This window comes from Fopius arisanus, unplaced genomic scaffold (genome assembly GCF_000806365.1).
Source record: "Fopius arisanus strain USDA-PBARC FA_bdor unplaced genomic scaffold, ASM80636v1 scaffold00001, whole genome shotgun sequence".
In the NCBI taxonomy this organism is placed as follows: domain Eukaryota; kingdom Metazoa; phylum Arthropoda; class Insecta; order Hymenoptera; family Braconidae; genus Fopius; species Fopius arisanus.
Window position 1 is genome coordinate 5,260,570 of NW_011887740.1, and position 23,494 is coordinate 5,284,063.

Here is a 23,494-nt window from a genome sequence, read left to right on the forward strand (position 1 = left end):
TCGGTCCGGGGGTCTACAGACAGCAAAATCAGGTGCAAGCATATGTTAATCTTCAAACCAAATGGTAAACTCTATGTACAATTTTTTTTTAATAAAAAACCATTCATTGTTACCACTACTGGAAATTCAAGATCCTAGAAATCTCAAGAAACCTGAAGTCGAGCTGCAATAAAACGTAATACTTTCACTTCATCATTCTCTCCACGTTGAGGCCCATTTGAGGCCCAGCGCTTTCCATATCCCACGCGCACTATACCGCTATCTTAGTCCTGTTTCAAGACCACTGTCAAGTCCACTAAAACATCGATCCCAAACAGTTGTTCCCAATTATTTCTATTCCACAATCTCCAGTGAATTTTTCTCAAATTTTGTGTTTAAAAAATGTAAACGGAAGGGTAAAAAAACATTAATTAAAAATTTCGTTGAAATGTTGACAGCACGAATTTCCTGCGTTTTCTTCTTTGTTGCGATCCTTTCACAAGGTGGTAAGTCCATGTGTAATTACAGTGCGCGACATTAAAAAAAAATGATCAACGTAAATGTTCAGAAATTACTCGGATGGTTCAGGTTCTGGGGCAGGCGATAATTGTGTTAATTGAAATCATTAAATTTTTTTTAATCAAGATTTTATTCAAATTCTCGTATCTCGTATCTCTCGGCCACGCATTGAACTTTCCATCGTGTTATTTTCAATTTTTGGCAGTATCGCTCGAACCATTTCAATTTTCAATATCATATTACGAAAATCGTATATTATATAGGTTCTACCCAGGATACAGATGAAGAGTACAACGGCAAATATATAGGGAAACTGAATACATATCATCATCAAATTGCTGGTGACGTCTATGCTGTAGACGAGTACACATTATTATTAACATCCTTCAGTTACGATGGTACAGGTGCAGACACATTTTTCTGGGCTGGTGCCACCAATCATCCGGGTCCACAGGGTTTCATCGTCCCGGATGAGTTCGGCAAGTGAGTCAGCTCGATTCATAATCCGAACATAAATCACTATTACCTATGATTTATCGATAAATAATTCCTCCATTGCAGGACTAACGTCCTTGACCGATATCTTAATAAGGATTTTACACTCACGTTACCAGACAACAAAAAAATAACGGACATCAAGTGGTTTGCTATTTATGATCTATCGAATCAGGTAATCGTTGAAAATCGTAATCTTGAATTCGTGAATGCAGTTGATTCAGCAGACAATCACAATTCACTTGTAGAAATCATATGATTAATTTTTATTCGATCTAACGGTTGAGTGGATAAGGGAAAGAATTTTTTTTTTATATAGAATACGTTTGGAGATGTTAATATTCCCGATGAATTCGATCCACCATCCCCTCAACGAATATCTCAGCTATCAAAAAGATCTCACGGAGTCACTTCAGAGGCCATAATAATTCTAGATGCAAAAACTATAAGTATTCCAGCGTTTTATTACGATGGATTAGGCAATGACACTTATTTCTGGGTTGGTGTTGGTCCTCAACCGTCCACCACTGGATCAAAAGTTCCAGATGAATATGGATAGTAAGTTTAAATGGGGAAAAATCAGTCCTCGCATGTTAAATATCAAAATTAATTACATGGAATATTTGCCTCTGGGAAATTTGACTTTTAATTTCCTTTTCCTTCCAATTCCATCAGTCTGGATCCCCTGAGACACTACAAAGGCGAAGACATTGTCATTCAGCTTCCAGGCGAGATGACAATACGAAATATCAATTGGCTGAGTATTTTTGATGTTGCGACGAAGAGCAATTATGGTTCGGTAGTTATACCGGAAGGCCTGAATGTCCCGCCATCACTAGTCAAGGTATTAATTAAATCTCCGAGGTAGAAACCGAGATAAAATTCTCCACTCTTTTTCTTTTAAATCTTGAGAATCTGATATCAATGATTCTTCAGGTCGTTAAACACGTGGAGGCTCTCCCGAATTGCGTACAACTCCACAAGAATTATCAAGTCAGCTGGGAGATATTTGGACCACAGATTACCATCCAATTGAGTGGGCAGATCAAAGAGGATGAGTACATGGCATTTGGTCTTTCTGGATCTGAGGAGAGGAGTCAGATGGAAGGAGCGGATGTTACAGTGGCGTATGTGGATGGAGCCAGAGGATATGCTGTTGATTACAATATTACAGCGAAGGCACCAGTGAGCATATTTAAATGTTCATTGAATTCCTCCGGAATAAATTCACCGAAATTTTTTTTTCAGTGCGGAAAAACCCTTGGACAATATAAAGGGGTGTGTAAAGACGAATTAGTCGGTGGACTGGACAGCAATCAGATGTATACAACTGTCAGAGAGAATGGAATTTCTATCATCAGTTATAGGAGAACCCTCATTTCGTGTGAGTGAAATTTTATTATTTTTGTAATTATTTTTAATTGCTGCTCAATATTTGTGGAATAAATTTCCAAAATTATACTTCACAGCTGACTCTGGAGATAAAGTATACCCAACCGATCGTCCAGTTTACGTGATTTGGGCGTTGGGTCGTCTCGACGAGAACAAGGAGCCGAATTTTCATGACTTCTACCCTAAATCCGATCTTAAACTGGAGTTGAATCGTCAAGAGCCTCACAGTACCTGCACCGATTTTACAATGTCCAGCCGAAAATTCCGTGAGATCTGGGAGAAGTCGGACATCTTCGACAGGAGCATCAGAACTTTCAAGGCGACAATAGGACCTTCTGGTGGTAAACGAGGATACCAGGGTATCACTGGACAAACCTCCATGGGACTAGCCTGGTATATCAATGGACAACTCATCCCGGAGTTATATCTCCGACGAGGATTGACTTACAGTTTTCGAGTTCATGGTGGCAATAATCCCCACAGCGCAAATCTGTATCATCCCTTGATTATTACTGATGAACCTCATGGAGGGTATGACAGGCTCAGCGATAGGGCGCAAAATCAAGTGAGAGTCCTGGCTGGTGTTGAGTTCACCAGGCGAGGTAGGCCCAGACCCACAGCTGTTGGGCCCCTTTGTCTGAGCAAACATGAGGGTCGCGATAGGAGACTTGATGATGATTTTCTCACGTTCAAGAAGTTCAATCGAACTCTTGTTTACACTTGCGAAGAAGGTAATTAAGACCAAATTAATATGTTTGCGCTATTTAAAAATATTCGTTGAATCGTCAAAATATTTTATTTGAATTTCAGGAGAAGGTGGATTATTAGAAGTGACTCCAAATTCCAGCTGGCCAGACACTGTCTGGTATAATTCATTCACCCATGCCAACATGGGTTGGAAAATTCATGTAGTGGACGAATACATGAGAGTTAGTTCCAAAGGTGCCTTGACAATAACCACTAGTTTTCTGACAACAGTCGTCATCTTTTTATTTTTTCGTGTTATATAGAAGGAAGAATAAACATAAAATGACAAGACTGATGAATAGACGTGTATATTTAAGATTTGAAAGGACTAATCCTTGATCTTCCAGAACTGCTATCGCGGGGGTTCAGATTTGAATAATAAAATAAATATTAGCTCTCTATTCAATTATATTATCCAATGATTGTATATCGATTTATTTTTATTAATCTATTTTTTTACTAACGAGAAAAGAATGACTAGTAAATGAAAAATACGATTTCTTATCTTCATAGATATATTTATTACCTTTTTGTACCGTGAATATGAATCAAAAAGAAATAAATATCGAGCACCACTATGTTTACGTTATTGAGTATTCACATTGAGTACTTTTATCAATATCACATTGGTTGATAAAAATGATTGAAGGACGCAGTGCTCAGTTAAGTTCTCTTATTTTGCTGTTACGTAATTTACATATAATAATTTCCAAAAAAAAACAGAACATTTATAAACTTATTTCTATGTGATGTACTTATCACGTTGACGTGTTGAGATCTATGCGATTCATTAAATGTACGAGATCGAACGCGCGATCCGCCCCTGGCATTCGACTGCGTTGTATTGGTGATGACATAGCCAATTGACCGATATGAAAAGTGTTTTGTTCGGAATGGCCAATGGGACACAGGATTACGCGTGAAAAGTCTTACGCATGGAGGTCGCCGAAATCTTACTCTCGACAACTTAATTTTGGTGTATCATCTTTTATAGATAGGAATTGAAGGTATGATTAAAGTACATTGTTTTTGTTTGCAATCAAATTAATCGTGAGAATAACGAGGACTCAAATTACAATATTCACTGAAGCAAAATTCCGTGTTTGCATTTATTTTTTATGAAATAGTGAGAATCGGTAGAAGTGAAAGGCCGTGACTTTTCTCAAACGATATTCTCAGGCCTCGATCATTCTATGGCGACATTAGTTTTAATAAAGCTAATATTTTAATAACGTACGTGAATAGTTATCGAAAAGTCATAATTTTCTATTTTGCCGAACACGACTGAAAAAAAATAGGACTCAACATTCCAATTTATGGACCAAGTCATCCAATACTTATATCGCCTTGTGTTAATTCTAAAGTTAGTAATAATTTCTTTGATAGTTTAATAATTCTTCTGTAAAATTTGACAATGATAACTCGGAAAGAATTAATTTCATCAATCCTTTGCGGGTCATACCGTCAAATAAGTGATAAACTTCAAGAATACTTAATTTGAAAAGTTATTGTATCATTTACATGTTGATACAATGTGGTCTGTGGTATTCGAGAAATTGGCGCAGCGTTACAGGCAGCTCAGTGCAATGAATTCCGTATTTGAATATTGCCTGAGCTGCGTAGCACCTTAAAGTCATGTAGTTGACGAGATTTATATTGTTGTGGGGGTTTGAGGATATTATCTTTGCTGGAGTGTCGCCAACTCGATTGGGAATGTCGAGGTGTGCTCCGTAATCGAGGAGTAGTTTTATCAACTGTAAAAATCCAAAACAGTACGTCAATATTTCTAATAATATCCGGGAGATAATCCCGATTCATTACTCACTGGATTAAGAAAGTTGTAAGCATTGCTTGCGATGTGAAGTGGAGTTGAACGTGATTCATTCCTAGCATTCACGTGAGCACCACAATCAAGGAGTAATTTAACGACGTCTGTATGGGGGAAGACAACCTGAAATAATTTTTTCCAATGATTTTTCGAAAACTTCAGCCATTGATGGAGATCTAACAAAAATAATGCGAAACATACTAATAATAGATTAGACAGAAATACAAACCATTTTTTCATCAGAAGTGAAATAACTAGAAGTAATAGAGTTCAAACTGGAAACACAAAGATGTAGCAGACTATCTCCTGTTGACGCTGATCTGGGATTTCTCCGGACTAACTCGCGAACGAGTTGATGAGCCTCAGTCTTTTGGCCCTTAGTCTGAGCAGTTTCTACCAAGAGATAAATCAAATGTGTCACGCACTTCAAGATATGATCGTAACTATCCTGATGGCGTTTGTACACTGGACGCTTCTGAGGAGAGTACATAAAAAAACGAAATTATGAAATTTACTGTTTTTATTTATTTGTCCTTCTTTCGTGGAAAATTACCTCGAGTATTTCTCGAGCTTCGCACAGCTGGCTTGTGAGCAATTTAAATACCGCAACCACATCACAGAATCTTGGCTCGTCCTTATCACGAATTCGATCTGTCGTCGCTTCGTTCAAATCCACCATTATTTTAACAATAGCTTGAGCAGTGAAACATGTATCTGTATATAAAATCTGGAGAACAAACATACACACAAATTCATGTATTCATGTATCAATTGCAAATTACTCCGCATTCTCAATTGCCAATTGTCTACTAGAATTCAACGAATTAACTTACAGAATCCCTTTCCACCCTAATTTCTAGAGTTCTCTTCCACAAATCGATGCAATTTTGGTACCTCAGTGCATCAGCATAACTGGCACCTCGGTACATCAGTCTATAAAGTGTATCCTTATGATTTTCCCCTAGTATCCTCTCACAAATAAGCAAGCTCTGTATTCTAATGGCATCGAGATCGAAAGCAATTGAGTTGAGCTCATCAAGTGTCGAGAACTCGACAGCATTCCTGAAACTTTCCCTCTTTGGCATAACAGGTCTCTTCTGAAGGACCTGCCCTTCTTCCATATTTTCCATCCTGATATCCATAGCCTTTCTCCAGTAGATTAATGCCGCTGCAATATCTCCATGTTCATCGAAGAATGTCGAGCCCATTAATTCATTGGCATTGGCCAGTCGTTCCGGTGAATATGAGACATTCTCCACGAGATAATCAAAAATCTGTATTGCTCCCTTGAGACATGCAGTCTGCAGGGCGTCGTCATTGTACCTCGATTTCGAATGTGGATCTGCATTGTGCTCTAGAAATAGTTTAGTCGTTTCAAATCTATGCTCCTGAATTGCATAATGTAAGGCAGTCTTATTTTGGATGTCCCTTGCATTGACATCAGCACCGTGTCTCAACAAATATGTACACAATTCGACACTCTGTACTGAATTTATCAAGCATGTACCCCCATTGTAATTAGCACGCAGAATGTCAGCTCCGTGCTCAACGAGATATTCAACAATTTCTAGATATGTCATGAAGCAGGCGGATCTTACTGGTGTTGAGCCAGTGTCAGAGACTGCATTCACCTCGGCACCGTGTGAAATCAAACACTTTATCACAGGCAATTTTCCAGCAACTGCTGCACACCAAAGTGGTGTGACACAGTGAACTGATCTGTCGTCAGGCACCTCGTACAGACCCCGCTGCTCAATGTCAGCATCACATACCGTGATGAGGTATTCTACTATTTCAACGTGACCTCTTTTGCAAGCTATGAAGAGAGGTGCACAATCGTCTTTTATGCGACTCACTATCTCTCGTCGAACTGATTTTTTGTGTTTCTCCAATTTATTTCTAACAGCGTAGGATAGACGTCCACCTGGAACTGCGTAAGTGCACTCCTTGATTATGTCGTCGAAAAGTTGATCCATGGCGTTCGATTGTTGAGGGTTGTTAATTATCCACATGACAGTCTTTGACAGGCTGGTGCAGACTGGTGACAGCGCAATTCTTTCAAAAGTTACAATCCTAATTTAATGGTTGCGCCATTAAACAAGAGAAGAAAGGAAAATAAATTCGACAGTCCATTTCTTTTTTTTTTGGAAATGGATAAACTAAGCTGTGGAAGGTTGACTTGACTGCGTTTTCAATAAAAAAAAAATCAAAACAGCTTGCGTATTTCGTATTCACGTAATGACTAATTTATTTGAATGATTATTTTTCCGAACCAACAGCTTAACAGACACAATGTTCCATTCTGGTGATTCAAAGATTCCATAAATGGATATTTTATAAATAGTGCATTCAGATACAAAGGAAATGCCAATAAAATTGGCAAGATTTTTACCCCAAGGATAATATTCCCTTTGTTCAGAAAATAAAAGCCTTCAAAACCCCAAAATAATCTCTGAATCAAATCGAACTATTCTTAATCCTCGATCATTAACATTGATCCCAAATACGTCACTAATATGTTAATAATGTCAAACGTTGAAGTTTATTATTAGCAATAATGAAAAAAAATCAATGTATAACCTCCAAAATAATCGCCAGCAGAATGTAGCGCAGTGACAAATATAACTGAGTTATTTCTCGACGAATCCTTTCAATAAATGAATTAATCCATTGACACTCACGGCAACTAATGACTTATGATTAATAACTTTTTACATACTGCTCCAATCAATAAAAACTCAATGAAATTCAAACGAGCACTGGGAAGAACATAAGATACATGCATCGAAAAAACAATATCTCTCCTACTGCGAGGAATTCCATAGGAGAAACACTTATACACATCTATATACCTACATATATATATTGCAATATATCCACATGGATGGCTAAACAGGGCCCTGTAAAATCGAGATGACCGATGGAATTTGCCTCCAACAGTTCACATTTTTGTCGTCTGTCAACAAGCACATTGTGGTCGCTCCTTGTCGAAGCATAAAACCAGCCAAAAGCATCACAAATTACTGAGTATCAATAAATTTCATAGGTTAAATATGAAAGCAACGCTACTTTTATTGAAATAAATCGTTAATAAATATGACACCACTTGGAGGAACTGCTGAGGTAAATCTACATCAAGATATCTACAAGTGAATAGTATAAAATGTCTTATTGTTCATTGTGACGATAATATTTCTGACGGTTTTTTCAGGTTTCAAAACAAATTAATATCAATGGTAAAGTCTCTCCCTCAAAGCAAAATGGTACCAGTATATTTGCTAAGCAATTGGAGTTTAAGGGAAAGGTTTACAAGCTTATGATACAGATTGATAAGATTAGAGCCAAACCTGGACCAAAATGTAGAAAACCGGCGCTTCTGGCTGCCAGCAGACGCGAAAAGATGGCAAAGATTATGGAAACTTTTGATAAACAATGTGGTGATTATTCCCCGGGAAATATAGCGATAAAAACAATTTCGAAACCTGTGAGGATTGAGCCAGAGAGCAGTGAGAGCCAATCAGACGGTAAAATAAAAAATCAGTGTCCAGTGTGTGAGGAGCATCTGGAGCATATTGTGGCACTCTTTGATCATCATAAAGAGAAGCATTTCATTTGTCAATTTTGTGATGCACCTTTTGTGTCGCAGACAGCTTGTGATACTCACGAGAATCTGCATGAGAATAACGATCCATTGTTTATTTATAAGTGCCATTTATGCATGAAGAGTTACGACTGCACAAGGAATCTCAAGATTCATCTCAAAGAGAGCCATTGGGAGATACTCGATGTGGGGTGGAAACCTGACTCTGAACAGGTCAAAGGACTCATTCAGAAACTCATTTTTGAGTGCGGAATTTGTAATACAGCTGTAAGCCTCAAGAGTGAAATCATTTACAGGTAATTGTTTCTTTGAAAAAAAATTCAAGACATGGCATTCATATTCAATGATTTTTCTTATATTTTCTCACCATTAATTTCTCTGTTACATTTGCTGTACAGAAATCACATGGCTCTCCATCAAGGGAGTGTTCCGAAACCAACCGAGAATTCTCCTGAGAAAATTTCAGACATGCACTTGAGTGATCAACAGAATCTCAAATTGACATGTGTAATCTGCAGCCAGACCTTCAACACTCCAGATGCCGCGGAAGCTCACACCTGTTCGTCTCACAAGTTGAAAAAAAAATCTAATGTCTGCTCCATATGCAAAAAAACATTCAACGACTCTGAATCCTGGAATCAACATCTCACCACTCACCTTCAACGTGCTCATCAATGCTCAGTGTGTAAAAAATTATTTGTCAATCGCCATACCTTTCTAGCTCACATGAAAACGCATCCCAGCCATAATTAATTAATAGTTATCATTGTCCATTGAAATTCAAGAACGTAACACGATGGCCTATAGTATTTCATCGATCATGGGAATATCTCGAGAATGAATGGCGTATCGTTCGAGAGCAGAATTCAATTTTTATTCTTTCGTAATCTTGTATGAATTTCTGGCAGTAGTGATACTCTTTTCAATATAGTCGGGATGATTCAGTCATTTTAATACTACGATGCCACTTCTTTTGATACTTTATCCCATACTAGATGGTGTTTATAAGTGTATATTATGAATTTTCTATTCGCCGTCGCTACCATAATTTTCCCATTTTAAATCTGAAACTATTCAAGGTTTGTGCATTTTTTGATTATCTATTCACTCGACGTTTCATCATTTTTGTAATTATTAAATTGGTATTTAATATTGTGGAATTAAGAATTGTGCTATGTTCGACTGAAAATCTTCTCAATTATGATCCTACGACTGTATTCAATTACAAATAATAATTTTGTTATGATTCATTTCGCATCTCCATTTTTTATGACCCTGAGATTTTCCAAATTAAAAAGTACGCAATGTTCAACAGCGGAATTATTCCGGGGACAGCGGGGAATTTTGAAAAACATGAAAAAGTTCAAATTTCATTACAACAACGAGTGCTCAAATGCCTTAATTTCCCCTTTGAACTCGAATCAAAACTATCCAGCGGTGTCTTTGATTTTCACGTTTGCATTATCCACGTAAGGTGCCGAAGAGAAAAAAAATCATGATTCTAGGTTTACCCGTCTTTATTCCCTTCCAAATAAGGATAAAAAAATGGTTGAATGTGGGGTAAACTCGCATTGACTCACATAGAATCGACATAAAAAGGGAGCAGAGTAGAGAAATGTATCCCGTCGCTTTGACAAAAAAGGTGCCGACAGCATCTCAACGACAATGAGATGAAAAGACACCCGGGGCATTGGCGTCAAGCATCATCACCACTTCAAAAGTATCCCGTAAGCCCCGAGAAAATGTGTTTATTTAGTTAACGTCAAATTTACTGGAGTAACGTTTGAGTATCCCTCTGGTTTGCCGAATACATGTGAAATTTTCAATCTGCGGTACGTTTCATGCCTCTTTGGTGACCATTTGTATTAGGAAAATCCACTCGATTGGCGTGCCAGGGCGTGGCTCGTGATCCCATTGTTGTCATTTGACTTCTCATCCAGCCTCCTTTATCCCCGATACTTGTTCGATACATTTTTTTTCTGATTCTTCTTCCGAGTCTCAATAGCTTCAAGTGCTCTTGATACTTGGAAGTGACTCTTGACACTCCCACTTGTCGTTTTTCAGTCTGAAAGAACATTTCTCAGAGTCCATGTAGAATTACGATCGTAATATTGACACAAGTTCCCAGATTCCATTAACAAACCTGTTAATTTTCTTTTAATTCAATATCATTGTTATTGCACGAAATAATTAATCTCTTCTTCAATGACTTCCATATTGAATTTCTCTTTGTGCCCAAACGGTCAACTCCACTAATAATCTTTTTCCCAAATCCCTCGACGATATGCTTCTATCAAATTATTCTTTGATCCCTTCTATGACTTCTTAAAAACCTTAATTCAAGTATTTAGTCTCGCTCGGTTACGCGTTGCAGATGCTGGATGTCTTGGAGAGGGACCACCAGGGGTGAATGAAAAAAAAGGGAGGAAATTTGTTATGGTTTTCGGAGGGTTCTGCTAAACACCAAACAGGGCTAAACTGCCTCGCGGTCATCATATAGCACTCTTGGTTGATATTATTGTACGGGTGAGAAGTTGGGGAGGAATGGAGATGTGTGACTAATACCGATTCGTTACGATATACACCTAGAGCTTCCAGAGCACTCAATCTGTTTCCATTTACCTTCCAAAAGTTTCCATGCAAGCCAAAATGAATCTTCATTCAGAGGAGTGAACGATGAATTGAGTCTACTCAACAATGAAATCTTCATTAGTGGTATTAATTACCTCGCCTTTATTATATCGAAAATGAGCGATGCTAGAAAATAATATTTCACCTTGAAACCATTCAAATAAATCTGTGATCTGTAACGAAGAAGAAACTAATTATTTCCGAGGTTTTCACTAAAAAATGGAAAGAGCTTCAAAAATAGTCCGCAAATTTTTCGCCAGTCATGAGCGTGAAATCCCCAGTGATATTCCGCTGAAAGGATATTTACCACCTGAAAAAAGGGTGAAACGGCGAAAGATAAAAAGAAACTGACCAGTCCCGGGCTCATAATACAAGTCGTTCTCTTTATAATCTTGAATATTCAAAGAGTTGAATGCAAAAGTGCTGGTATTTGTTACCTGGCATCACAAATTTCACCACAAAAATGATCTTTACAAGCCCTCAACACGACTGGTTCCTTTGACTCTCAGATATATTTTGGTAGTGAACACCGGGTGGACTTGAGCTGCGTATGAATTCAATGCAACCGCATCGTTGTCCATTAATCAAAGAAGATTTTTTTTCCAAGCGAATGATCATGTGACTAGCCGACAGTGGAATGAAGCCAGATGGCCCGTGCCCGCTACCACATTCTACATGAAATATCCTCACCATTTTATTTGTACGCACGCGTTTTCCGTTCTAACGTCACATCTTCACACTCGGAAGAACAATCAAGAGAGATATAGCAAAGCACAAGGTAAGAGGGTGGAAAATAAATAATTCCATATAACATATTTTTCACTTTTTTATTGGGAAAGCAAAGAATAGACGCAGGGACCATTGTGTCAGGCCTGTGTTGTGGTCTACGTTATATAGGTCTTGGTATTTTGGTGGACCTGAGGGTGAGGTGACGGCGAATCCTCGTCAGGGGAGGAGATTGAATTTTTTTTCTTCTTCTTTCCTTTCTCTCATTTTCCTTCTTTCTTTTGATTTTGACTTTTGGTGCGGTGATGATGCTCAGGTGCCAGGTCCTTCTTCATTGTATCTCACGATGAATGAAGGAATGAGTGAATGAGGATTCTTCGTTTTCATGGTATCGAGGAGCGCGTGGCTTTTATTCCATCCTCCGTGGGTTATAAATCCTCGAGTTTTTGGAACTGAGGTGTGTGGATAATGGATCGATAAAATGGGGGTTTCTCACATGAACCATTTGATTTGGTGAAGGTGAAATTTTGTCCAGGCTTTTGGCAGAAATTTCTTGGCTGTGGGGTATTTGTTATTTTCAAGTGAGCCCATGCGTTTTTTCATATAATTTCTCAAGTTTACGGTACTTTGTTGGCATTATTCCTTGTTTTTTATATCTGTTAGCGGACATCGCCAGCAATTATCCACCATTGTTTCTATCTTATCTTGAAGAACGACATGGGCTTCCAAGTTAGGTATAGTTATCGTGGATAATAATTTACCTAACACCAATGTCAGTTTTTTCACGGATATAAATACCCCGATAATCGCAACTTGATCTTCAAACGGCATCCTGGTATTCTTTCAATTGCAATGGCATCCCGAATTATTATTGGAATTTTGGTGATCAGTGTAATGATCATTACGTACATTTCGATGGTCGAGGGGCAGGATGGCCAAGTGAGACGTAAGTATACACTATTTTACTGTTAAAAAAACTGAAAAGTATACGGTAACTCTTTTTACGGCGACTTTGTATTATGAAAAAATTCTTGTAATTGTTTTTCTTTTTCGCACGGCTTAATGAGAATATCTTATTCTAATTAATCGACTCAATTATTATATTGTTATTTTAGAATGCGAAAGTGTTGCTGATTGTGATGCGGAGCCTTGTGAACCAGGCGTCGAAAAACTGTGCCGTGCAACATTTAATCAACCTCCAAAAATATGTTTATGTGCGACAGGATGATCACGGCAATAATAAAGTTAATAAATCAGGAGGTGGGATAATATCAAGTGATTAAGTTCTCCTTCTGAAAATCTGACCTCAAAATGGAAATGATCATTGAGAATAAATTCTCAAGCTATTATTGCAAATGAAAACAGTTATTCCATGTCTCACCTATAAAACAAACCTCTCCCTTCATTTTTCTAGATATCTCACATAAAAATAAATATACCCAGAAATATATATGAATTATCTCAGGATATCTCAGTTATAATTAATGGATCATTTATTTTTCATGCGGGATATCACTGAGATTATTTAATAAATCATGATAAATGATTATTTATATATTTTCGTGTAGTACGTTAGTTCGTTAATATAGTATTTTGTTCAAACGGCAAAAAAGTAGTTGAAATTCATTGGTGTGGAAGGGACATAATAAAATTTGCCCCGCCATCGGAGGGGCGTCGACTGTGCGTGTTGCACTCGTTGTTCCAGGATGGAGGGTGGAGGGTGGATTTGAAAAATGCACAGCAGGATGACACCAGGCCCAAAGGGGGAGCAGGGTGAGAATGCCTTTTAAGGCTTTTATGGGGCTCGATCCCGCGCCCCAAAGAGGCCCTCGGAGGGTAACACCGGGTTGAAATGTCATGTATACGTTTCTCTCTTCGATGTGCCCAACCAACTTTTAAGAGCCTGGGGGAAAGACCGTGCAATTCGAGGGCTTTCCCACCAGGGCGTGGACATCCAATCCCAGGGCAGCCCTCACCCCCCCGTAGTAACAACTGCTGTGGAGGGGGAATCAGACCGTTTTACACTAGACTAGACCACCAAAATTCTACACACGGAAAAATTCAATTCTTTTTTTACGATTTCAATAAATTCATTCAATACGTGATCATTGTTCAAATATGCAATTAAAAATAAATTGGGTCTTACATTTTTTATTCAACTTCGTAATTCAATAAAATTACGGCTTCTGGGGCGAATCACGGAATTTTTAATTGCCATTTGAAGTTTAAAAGTTGTACTAAAAATTCAATGAATTATTGAATGCAATTTGTGGGAAAAAAAAATTAAGAAAAAAAAATATGAGTAAATATTGAGTAATATTTGTATTTCTTCATTCTTCTGGAGTTGAACTTTAGAAATCAAATTTGTCAAAACTCTCACAACTCCATGAAGAAAGCTTCTAACCATCAAAAATCGAGATGGATCATCCGGTTGTCAAGATCAACCCCGTAATCTGTTCCGATCGATCATCGCAATGACACACGTGCCTTTTTTGTGGCCCTTCGAGGGCGTACAGGCCATTTCTCTATTCCACAAATTTAGGATTCACGGTGAAAGCAGCCGGAGCACTCTCTCCCCTCGGCTCGCAATGAATAAAAAATTAATATCCAAGTTGGAAAAAACTAAAAAAATTAACTAGTAAAATTGGGGATAATTCAGAGACACCGACTGATTCATCATCGGATTGGACAGGCGAAGAGGGAAGTGACTAAAAAAAAACCCCAGGACTTAATTCGAAGCCATTCCAAACACATGTTATTTTCCAATGATCCATTTTTTTTTATTGTTCATCATAAACTGTACGAAATCATGAAAAAAAAATCATTAGACCTTCACATTTTAAAATGGCAAACTGAAACATGAATGAATCCATTCAAACCCAATATTTATATTTCACCTCAGAAAAGATATCCCCATGCCATCCCAAAGTTGACGCAAGAAATTTTTCCCAAGGACTGAAAATGTCCGACGAAAAAAAATCAGACCAAACACGGGACAAATGCGAATTCAAAGAATCGTGGGATTACCACGACTATTGTGACTTTCCTAGGACAGCAATAAGACGGATGACCGATCGGTTAAAATAATAAAATTCTCCTATGAATGACACTTGAAAACCCTAGGTATCGGTCGTTTTCGTGTTACAACCTGCAGAGTCAGTTAATTGAAATTTGCCGCCAGTGAATCGGGGAATGACGAACCAGTCGTCTTCGGCATAATCCGTAGACACTCGTATTGTTTGCTTTGGGTCCTCGGAAATGAAGGTCAAAGATAATGGACACTTTATGGAACACCGTGAATGGGTAAAACTAGAGTAAAATGGTGGGAATAATATAACACCTTGACTCCAGGGTGCTTTTAACATTCTCGGAACTCGTGCTATGAGTTAATATCATGTCCAATTGTATGGGTGGGTAATTAAAGGGAGTGGCCCACTTGTCAATTGGCCGCAGGTAGCTAATCCTAAGGCTGTCTGTTTTTATTTGAGTGGAGAGAGACCATTGTTTAGTGGTAGGCAGAGGGTTTTATTGCGGGTCCTGTGGGAAAAGGATTTCGATAATCTTCATAAACTTTATGACGTGCACGTGCTGGGGAATGACATTGGGCAGGTATTTTCAAAAATCCCTGATTATTAAACCCTCCGGCACGAGTCCTCATTAACGGGATATGCGATCGCATTTCCTTCATCATTCAGACTGGTATCTGTCAATAGTGAATGGTCAATGAATTACAATCCCTTGACGCGACAGCAATAGAATTTAAGGCTCGGGGATTCGTCGGGAAAGCAGTTTTCAGAATTTATCTATCAAGTTTTCAGAACTATCCTTTCTTCCTTTCTTTCTTTCTTCTTTTCTACTCTTTTCACCCAATTCAACGCTATTCATTATACTTCGACAATTAATAATAATAATTCCACGTATTTTATTTTTTAGCTATTACAGATTTTTAGAAATTGAAACATTAATTTTTGACATCATTTAAAATTAGTCCTTCGTATTAATGTGGCAGATGTGAGTGGTTGAAATCAGGAAAATGAGGAAAATCATGGGAAATTGCTTTTAATCATTCAATCTTCTCACGAGCGGGATAATTCAACCGATGATGAAGACCTTTGTTCAAATAATTTGGTATAATTATTTTCAAGAGTGAATGAAATAGAATCTCCGACGCCGTTTACGTTCGTTCGTTTTTGTAATCGTAATATTTAATTATTTTAACGAATTAAACTCGATAATTCAACATTTGATGATTGTTTCTTTGAGGCTGAGAATTTGACGTCGGTGAAGTGAGGCACTTTGGTGGTACAATGGCGGTTTGAATAGATCTACAGCCCCGTGTCATGTGCCCGTGTATACGCCGGGGGTTGATGTGGGGGTGGAGTCCTGGGGCACCCTCGGGCACCCGTTGATTTATCGTAACACTTGGGTCGACTCACCCGCCAAAATCGAACAATTCCCGGCTGTCTAGTCGTTTCCTCTTGCTTCCACCCTAGGTTGTTATACTGTATCGGTGAATATGTGGAAACTACTGTGTGGGTACGTTTTCACAGTTTATTCTGATGAATGTCAAAACTGCCTGCGAGCCACTCCAGGCTATTGATACTTGGACTTTTCGAGAATTGTCTTTGTTCCAAACAGAAAAGACTAATAACAATTATCCACAAAAACATTTGAGAAATGTTAAATTACATAAAAATTCTTGAACATAATGATTTGTGAAATTCCTGTTAAAATTTACACTTTCCTGAAAAATCATGAGATTTTTTCCTCATATTTCCATAAAAATTCACGGAAAGCCATTCTCGCATGGGTATTACCTGAAATGTTCCGTAATTATTCTTGAATATTTCTCTCCATGTTACAGCATGGATCGAAGATCGAGAAAATTACTCCCAAAGTTTTTTATAAACAAAAAATAGTAATTTTTTACTATTCCCCATTAATTTAAAATTTATTTCCATTTTTTAAAATTAATGCTGCTTAATTCCTAAAAGCATATTCAAGTAATTATTTATTTAAACAGTTTATAAACAATTTATTCGGTTCAAATAAAAGATTTATCGTATCCCAGCATCGATAAAGAGAGAATTGGCAATTTGTAGAAGAAAATAAGAACTTCCCCCAAATCCAGACAATTACCCCTGACTAGAATAATGAATCCTCGAAATTATTCATCACCCAACCATCTCGACTCGATAACAAAAATTCAAATCAAATAAGATTCCCATCAGCCCCACATCCCCCTTCACGTGGGCACGTATGCCCCCCGAAATTCACCCCAAACCCCAGATCGGTTTTTCGGCGGTTGCCGATTAATTCACGCCACATCCACAGGAAAAAACCCCACGTGCCCGTTTCTGCATGACAACCTCGCCCCCAGGCCCCAAAACATCCGCAGAGCCTTCATCCCTCCCCCAACCCTCGTGTGCCCCAATGAGAACCAGCAGAAGGAGGGGACCCGCCCCTACCAGCACTCACCCTTAGACACCGGTATATATAACACCCTTGTAGTCTCCCTCCGATCACTAGTACAACCGCAGACTTCAAGCTGCACCCAGCACAGTGCCTCAATAACGTACCTTATTCGTACCCTCGATTCAACCTAACGTACCTGAATTACCTGTAATACCTCATCAGAGTAATCATTAAATCGACGCCAACTATTTTTATAAAAATAAATCAATTGACCGATTGAAAATTTACATTTTCAAGTGCATAAAGATAGAATTGATAAAAACCATGTGTGAAGGTGAAAATTCGTTTTTCCGACCCTGGAACGGGCCATCAGCGGATCGAGAAGATCCACCCCGTGTACCCAGTGTTAAAAGTGAACCAGAGGATGATAATCACAGTGTGACATCCAACTCCCAGAGTGTATCATCGTGCTCGATAACAAGTGGCGGTGATCTTCCCGATTCTGGTAGTCTCGATATGCTGTCAAAGTTGGTATTCAAGTCAACACAGGAGAGTGATACTCAATCCACTGGAGATAATTCAATGACAGGACGAAGCAGTTCCACGAGTGCCTTCTCCACCGTTCACGGTTCGCCGTCTGCCTTCACACCGACTTATCAATCGATCTGTCCCGATTATCTTGCACCCTTGACCAATGATAACGTCGCACAGTATCAGGCTTATCGAGCACAATTGTATGAGTATGGGGTGCATCTGCCTATGGGACAGTATCCAAGCATTGAGGAGGCAATTAAGATGATTCATCAGCAGGATGTCGCTGCCAAACAGATCAAGAAGCTCAGACCCAAGAAGTTCAAGTGTCAGTACTGCGATGTGGCCTTCAGCAATAATGGACAGCTCAAAGGACACATTAGGATTCACACCGGTGAGTATTGTTTACGCATTGACCAGTTGTCATTCATACCTGTTGTACTCTCATGCCCCCTGTTATTACCTCGAAGGCTCATCGATTCATTCAAGTCAGCCTTTTGTTCTTGGGGCTTGTACTTTTATTACGACTTTGTTGTTCATGGGTCATTTCGAGATTTAAAATCTTGCTGCTGGTGGGCTGGCTAAATATCAAAATCCTTTATCCCAAAAAATAATAGCAATAGCAATTTCCTAAAGTTTTATATCTTAGCTAATTCTTTGTTTTTTTTTTTGGTTGATTCCAGGCGAAAGACCTTTCAAATGTGACGCGGAAAGTTGTGGAAAGTCATTCACTAGGAATGAAGAGTTGACGAGACACAAGAGAATTCACACGGGACTTCGACCATACGCCTGTTTAATTTGTGGAAAGCCATTTGGAAGAAAGGATCATTTGAAAAAACATGTGAGGACTCACGAAAACAGAGGACCATATTCCCTTCCTGGTGCAGCCTACGGTGTTGGGAGTCATTTATCGCCGCACGCTGTTCCGTCTTATTCCAACATTTTCAATTATCAGATTCGTCCACCAAATTGCGTTATAAATTTTTGAAGAAATTGTGGAGGATCCGGCATTATGTTCTTTACTTTTCCCAAAGATTATTATTTCAATAACTCTGTAAATTTTGTATACTTGTAAATACAATCGGGATTTAACCGAACAAAGTGACGTTAGATTTCCGCTCTATGAGGGGAAGCGACAGATATGTTTTCTAACAAATCATATACATTCATTATCTGAATTATATATTTTTTCCAAAGACTATCACTTTTTTGTAAATATTCATTGTACAATTTCCCAATAAATAACAGAAATTGTCCAACCGAATTTTCCAGTTAGTACTGATTTTTTTTTTTATTCAATCCTTTTCCCCTGTCCTGGCGACTTATTACGTGATTTCTCCGGAATACCAATACAATTGGATTAATAAATATTAGCGTTCCGGAAATGCGAGATTTTGGCATTTGGACAAAGGAAAAAAAAGATGGAATGGCCAGGATGTGTCCCGCAGCCACCATTTTCCTCTCGATTAAATCAAGCATGGCGGCGTTTTGTATATCTCCCCCTTTTCGCTGGATCGCTCCAGCCCCTTCTGCGGAACGAGGGGTTGCTTTTCTCTTTCACCCCCTTTTTCCAACGAGAGCCACCCCCTGCTCTCTCCTCTTCAATTATGCGACACACGCAATGCCGGGGTCTACCCTCCGCATCATATTAAACCGAAAGGGAACAAAACACTTTGGTTTACTGCAAGGCCCCTATCAGCCTTTTTTCTTCGTACATTTTTTTTATACGAGAGTGTCACTTGCCCTCGAAGGGGAAACTGCGGCTTTTGCTTATGAATGTTATGGTCGATTCTGCGGTGGATTTTACTCCATCGGGAGGGGTAAGACACCAAATATCAACGGATTTTTCCCCCACAAACGACGATTTTTAAATAATAAAATATTCATTATATAAAATAAATAATAATAAATATCACAATCCAAAAACATAATATTCCTTAAACAGCTGCTGTTAAGAATATTAAAAAAAATTACTGATTGGATAACTCGAGTGTCAAGATTAACTCCAATAATAATGCAAAAATTGATAATTAATAACAATTCGTTGAGATTAAATAAATGAGTGATGCTTGACGCGTGAGAGGAGAATTCTTGTCTGCGCAACAGTTGGTATAAATATAGGAGAAGGAGAAATGACATTTGTCACGAATTTTCATTTATCTGAAGATTTCTCACACTCATTGTTGGGTTACGGTGTTGTGTGAAAAGAGAAGAGTAAAATAGCTGTTAGGGGTAGTTTGGCAACCCTGCTGGGACATTGGCCTCTAGTTCACTCGCTGACACCCCCCTACTGTCCAACAGATATACGACTATTTTACCCCACCAGAGATATTCACGTTACCTTTCTCACTCACTCGTCTCCCCAGTCTCTCATCTTTTCAATGGTTTTTCTCGTTCTATGCACTTTATCCACCGTCACTCTACCCGTACTTTTACCCCTAATACCCCCGGATCATCCCCATCGTTGCAACTCACTCAACCACCGGCTAAATGATCGTTTAGCCCATTCGGCTTTTCGACCTGGGGAAAAAAACGGATTACTCAGGATTACAGAGTCAACAACAACGTGACGCTTCCCTTTTACCCACTTTAACATCTTCAAACCTCTTCAGCTACTTCTTTACCATTTTTTTAAAAAGAATATATCATTCTAATCCTGTCTATAAAGTTCGGTCTTGTTACCAGAAAATTGTACATTATTTAATAAACTCTTAAACGACGGATAACGTATCAGGATTATTTGAAATTCCCCAGTCTCTACATCCACCAGAGCAATAGCAGACTTGTGTATTGAATTTTCTGATGGATTTATCGCTTCTTATCTCCAGTCTTGAATGGTGAACATCAGAAAATGATGACAATTTCCGCTTGATGCATTGTCCAATCCACTTTTCCTCAATGGTAATAAAGAAATCAAAGAAACGCGTTAAGAATATCAGATCCCTTGGACGTCCTGGCGTGCGTCGACGTGTTGATCTATGGGATATCCCAGTGGATTTTAGTCAGAGAATGTTGGAATTCAGAGTGAAAGAATAAAAAGATGAAAAATCGGGAAATCACTGTGGAGTCGCCAGTTGGGGGAGAAGAAATTGTACACAAGCCTCCCCACGGGGGCGTCTATTAGAGGGCCTAAACACTTTTTAAAATATAACAAAAACTGGTCGAGTGTCAAATGCGCAACAATGACGTTAGGCAAACATTTTTATCATACAGGACCACCCGAAGGGACTAGGGAAACTATAAGATTTTGCCTCCCAAGTGATGGCACTTTCTCAATTCAATGGAATGGGTTTCAACCATTAACGATGATTCGAAGAATTTCTTCATACTATTGTTCGCTCGACTAAAATCGAACCAATAGAAAGATGAGAAAAATATAATTTACCCTAAATATCCAAGCAATATTGTAAAAATAAAATTTACAGTATGCAATGGAAATAAATGACAGTGGATGAGTGTCCGAGATAAAAATGTTTCGACGACAAACGATTGATCCATTCACCCTCCCCGGGAGCAATAAATTACCCCAAAATGTCGTAAACTCTACTAAATACTATCAACGAGACGAAGAAAGCACAATGGGACATCAAATAGCCCAGAGGCAAGCACAATGGAGCTGATCCAATTTCCAAGCGACGAGACTTTTTCACTTTAATGCCAACAAAGAGAGCATCCTCTTCCCACAGTGTCAACATATCAACGGAACCACCACGAGGGGTCTGTGTATACCATTATAACAATTTTAAATTGCTAATGTGTCTCTCCTCATGCCGTAGTAACAACTCAATTCCTGAAAAGTTACACTTCTCTTGTATATACACCTGGTGGTTCCCGCTATCGGTTGTTAAGACGATAAATATTGTGACAGTACCTGTAAAATCATTTAAACTTGACAAAGGTAATCGGTCAATGGCATCTCTGCGGAAAAAAAAAGCAGAAAGGCAAAAAGGTAAAAAGGTGAAAAGGTGAAAGTATTGCTTTACGCCTTTTTATTTACTCCAGTCAAATTTAATCACTGATAACCACCAAAGTGTTTGCCTCACTCATCACGACAATTTGTCCTCTAAAATTAATGCCAGGAATGTCACCTGCAATCTACTGTTACTTTTTCAATGGATAATACCATCAACCATAAACGATCATAATCGTTTTTGCCTCGAGTACAATACACTCGGCAAGAGAAATAGTTTTTATTCTCTTGTCAATTTTTTCACTGGAGATTTTCTTTTTTACCTTTTCTATTGAGTCTATATGACCTCAGTGTGTGCTATTCTTACTTAAAAATGGGGCTCGTAGTAGGCGGGTGACTGCAGACCAGAATGAATGACCCGATCAGTGCACAACCATTCAACATTGACAAAACACCTGACCCAAAGTTACTTCGACTCGTGAGAAAATTTCCTTCCAACCTGATAAATTTTTGGAATTTCGTGATAGACCTCTTGGGAACTTAAGTGTCCGACCCACGCAATAAACTGCCAGTGCATTAATCATTCCGTGAAGTGGTTATACATTTTTCGTGTAAAGGTGTGGAATTTTTTGGTAATGGCTTAAAGAGATTTTGTAATATCGATATTGCATGGAGGTACCTTTGGCACCTGTTATTCTGCTGATCATCACCAGTAGCTGATCCTTTCTTGAAGAACCTTGGGGCATTGTGTTTAAACACAATAGACACCATTTGATTGATCTCTATTTGAGGTCTGTCGAAATTCAGTAGTCAAAGAAGATATCGATTATTGTTCAGATAATTTCGAGGAGAATGCAGTAGAAAATCGGATTGCTGCATTCATCGTTTCATGATCAATTCATTAAACAATTGGATTTCTATTTTTTTCCTTTTTTCGATTTTTTCTGCTTAGTCGGTGGCACATTGTCTTCACTAATGGCTTGATTCTCTTTTTGTTCTTCATATTCTTCCCGAAATGATTTTTTTCTCTTCTCGGGGGGCTTTGGGAGCCACGGCCTGGGGGTTCTGAATTCCAGGTCAAGATTCTCCCGTTTTCTATCACTAGTTTCCGAACGCTTGCGGATCTTGAGGAGAAACATGTTGGGATTATCAACGAGATCGATTGGTCTTGAAGAAACGAGCGGTGGGGATTGATTGGTGGATTGATGAGGTGGAATGGGAGCTGCTGTAATGACTCTTTGAGTTTGGGGCTCCGTTTTTTGGGGGGCCCCCCCAGGAAGACAATCGCATGGAGGTTCCCACTCTTCCTTTGGAGAGGGTGGAAGACGCTGAATTCTCAGGACCATTCGATTGTCATTGATTATTATTTCCATCTCTTTGTATGGACAGCCGGTTTCCACTATTTCAGAATTTATCTGTAAAAATTGATTCATCAAAATTATGATCAATATTATGTGGTGATTTATGGGGTGCCATCGACCTTTGGCTCTTCTTCTTCTTCAACTTGATTGCAATTAATGTCTTCATCAGGGAACCCTCCGCATCCACATGAGTCATGGTTATCTTCAGATGAATATGTATCAGCCGAGGGGAAAAGAAAGTGAACAGAATTCATATTGCGCTAAAGAATTGCCCAAGACCTGTATTTATTCAATTTCTCACCAGAATTTTTGATCGATACGTTTTTACGAAATTTACAATAAACCGATTGAAGTTGTTT

At 38.6% G+C, this 23,494-nt stretch overlaps 4 protein-coding genes and 1 long non-coding RNA gene across 6 annotated transcripts; 3 read left to right on the forward strand and 2 right to left on the reverse strand.

Moving 5' to 3' along the window:
• Window positions 1–210: 210 nt before the first annotated feature.
• On the forward strand, window positions 211–4,495 carry knk (protein Skeletor knk). The gene is made up of 9 exons (XM_011301900.1): window positions 211–485; window positions 762–981; window positions 1,060–1,168; window positions 1,313–1,551; window positions 1,669–1,837; window positions 1,930–2,178; window positions 2,242–2,377; window positions 2,463–3,116; window positions 3,196–4,495. Exons 1-9 carry the CDS (start codon window positions 428–430, stop codon window positions 3,393–3,395), a joined length of 2,034 nt encoding a protein of 677 aa, XP_011300202.1. The 5' UTR covers window positions 211–427; the 3' UTR covers window positions 3,396–4,495.
• Window positions 4,241–7,768, reverse strand: m-cup (mann-cup). 2 transcript variants are annotated; one of them, XM_011301888.1, is made up of 6 exons: window positions 7,541–7,768; window positions 5,794–7,015; window positions 5,514–5,687; window positions 5,190–5,435; window positions 4,958–5,083; window positions 4,241–4,886 (listed from the first exon to the last, which is right to left on the reverse strand). In XM_011301888.1, exons 2-6 carry the CDS (start codon window positions 6,970–6,972, stop codon window positions 4,650–4,652), a joined length of 1,962 nt encoding a protein of 653 aa, XP_011300190.1. In that variant the 5' UTR covers window positions 6,973–7,015; window positions 7,541–7,768; the 3' UTR covers window positions 4,241–4,649. The 2 variants fall into 2 exon arrangements, with proteins under 2 accessions (XP_011300190.1, XP_011300181.1); XM_011301879.1 differs by having other exon boundaries at window positions 5,794–7,033.
• A 163-nt stretch (window positions 7,769–7,931) lies between these two features.
• On the forward strand, window positions 7,932–9,768 carry LOC105264792 (zinc finger protein Xfin). Its single transcript, XM_011301909.1, has 3 exons — window positions 7,932–8,083; window positions 8,172–8,857; window positions 8,960–9,768. Exons 1-3 carry the CDS (start codon window positions 8,057–8,059, stop codon window positions 9,312–9,314), a joined length of 1,068 nt encoding a protein of 355 aa, XP_011300211.1. The 5' UTR covers window positions 7,932–8,056; the 3' UTR covers window positions 9,315–9,768.
• A 2,960-nt stretch (window positions 9,769–12,728) lies between these two features.
• LOC105264799 (uncharacterized) lies at window positions 12,729–13,280 on the forward strand. Its single transcript, XR_892018.1, has 2 exons — window positions 12,729–12,864; window positions 13,034–13,280. It is a non-coding gene; the product is annotated as an uncharacterized lncRNA (long non-coding RNA).
• Window positions 13,281–21,867: 8,587 nt separating this feature from the next.
• Window positions 21,868–23,448, reverse strand: LOC105264803 (uncharacterized). The gene is made up of 3 exons (XM_011301932.1): window positions 23,437–23,448; window positions 23,255–23,337; window positions 21,868–23,189 (listed from the first exon to the last, which is right to left on the reverse strand). The coding sequence occupies exon 3, from the start codon at window positions 23,145–23,147 to the stop codon at window positions 22,692–22,694; it is 456 nt and encodes a 151-aa protein (XP_011300234.1). The 5' UTR covers window positions 23,148–23,189; window positions 23,255–23,337; window positions 23,437–23,448; the 3' UTR covers window positions 21,868–22,691.
• Window positions 23,449–23,494: the final 46 nt, after the last annotated feature.